The following is a 1,226-nucleotide window of genomic DNA, read 5'->3' as shown; positions in this document are numbered from 1 at the left end:
GAGAAAGAGATGGTTGAATCAAAAGAATTCCTTTTTTGAAGTTCAATTTTTATCAGAGGACAATATGAATATTATACCTTGTTCCATTAAAACACTCAAGGGGTTATACGATATATCGGGTGTAGAAGTAGGCCAACACTTCTATTGGCAAATAGGAGGTTTCCAAATTCATGCCCAAGTACTCATCACTTCTTGGGTCGTAATTACTATCTTGCTAGGTTCAGTTGTCATAGCTGTTCGGAATCCACAAACCATCCCGACCGACGGTCAGAATTTTTTTGAATATGTCCTTGAGTTTATTCGAGACTTGAGCAAAACTCAGATTGGAGAAGAATATGGTCCCTGGGTTCCCTTTATTGGAACTATGTTCCTTTTTATTTTTGTTTCGAATTGGTCGGGTGCTCTTTTACCTTGGAAAATTATAGAGTTACCCCATGGGGAATTAGCAGCGCCTACGAATGATATAAATACTACTGTTGCTTTAGCTTTACTCACGTCAGCGGCATATTTTTATGCTGGTCTTAGCAAAAAAGGATTGAGCTATTTCGAGAAATATATTAAACCAACTCCAATCCTTTTACCAATTAACATCCTAGAAGATTTCACAAAACCATTATCGCTTAGCTTTCGACTTTTCGGGAATATATTGGCGGATGAATTAGTCGTTGTTGTTCTTGTTTCTTTAGTCCCCTTAGTAATCCCTATACCGGTCATGTTTCTTGGATTATTTACAAGCGGTATTCAAGCTCTTATTTTTGCAACATTAGCCGCAGCCTATATAGGTGAATCCATGGAGGGTCATCATTGAATTGACTCTTTTTGGAAATAGTATTTTTTTTGCAGCTTAGCTCAATTCATGCATGGTTCCAGATAATCTGCTTGGTTGCAAAAAAATAGTTAGAAATGCGTATGAATATATAGCCTAGAGTTGTAGGAGAGAGAATAGACTATATTATGGAATTTTCAAAGTATATATGCATTAAGGAGGGTGGAGTCAGGCTAGATCTATACTATAATATCCTTAATGTCTATAAGTGGAGTCCTCTTTTATGCGGGTTTCCACTTTAAGCAATGATTTTAGAATCCGATTCAATAGAAAATGAGAAAATATGCAAACAAAATAGAAGAAACAAATGTATATATATATAGGATATTATATTATATATTCCTAGGTTAGATTCATTATCTAATCCGATATATGGATATGGAATTCCCTTCTATGTAGT

The 1,226-nt window shown here is 35.3% G+C and overlaps 1 protein-coding gene across 1 annotated transcript; it reads left to right on the top strand.

Moving 5' to 3' along the window:
* The first annotated feature begins 6 nt into the window (after positions 1 to 6).
* On the top strand, positions 7 to 835 carry LOC123178469 (ATP synthase subunit a, chloroplastic). Its single transcript, XM_044591456.1, has one exon. The coding sequence runs from the start codon at positions 65 to 67 to the stop codon at positions 806 to 808; it is 744 nt and encodes a 247-aa protein (XP_044447391.1). The 5' UTR covers positions 7 to 64; the 3' UTR covers positions 809 to 835.
* Positions 836 to 1,226: the final 391 nt, after the last annotated feature.

The sequence above is a fragment of the Triticum aestivum genome, unplaced genomic scaffold, assembly GCF_018294505.1.
Source record: "Triticum aestivum cultivar Chinese Spring unplaced genomic scaffold, IWGSC CS RefSeq v2.1 scaffold83764, whole genome shotgun sequence".
NCBI lineage: Eukaryota > Viridiplantae > Streptophyta > Magnoliopsida > Poales > Poaceae > Triticum > Triticum aestivum.
This window is presented reverse-complemented; position numbering and strand designations above follow the sequence as displayed.

Excerpts from the sequence above, each read along its gene's own strand:
- LOC123178469 (XM_044591456.1), top strand. The coding sequence starts at position 65 with ATGAATATTATACCTTGTTCCATTAAAACACTCAAGGGGTTATACGAT.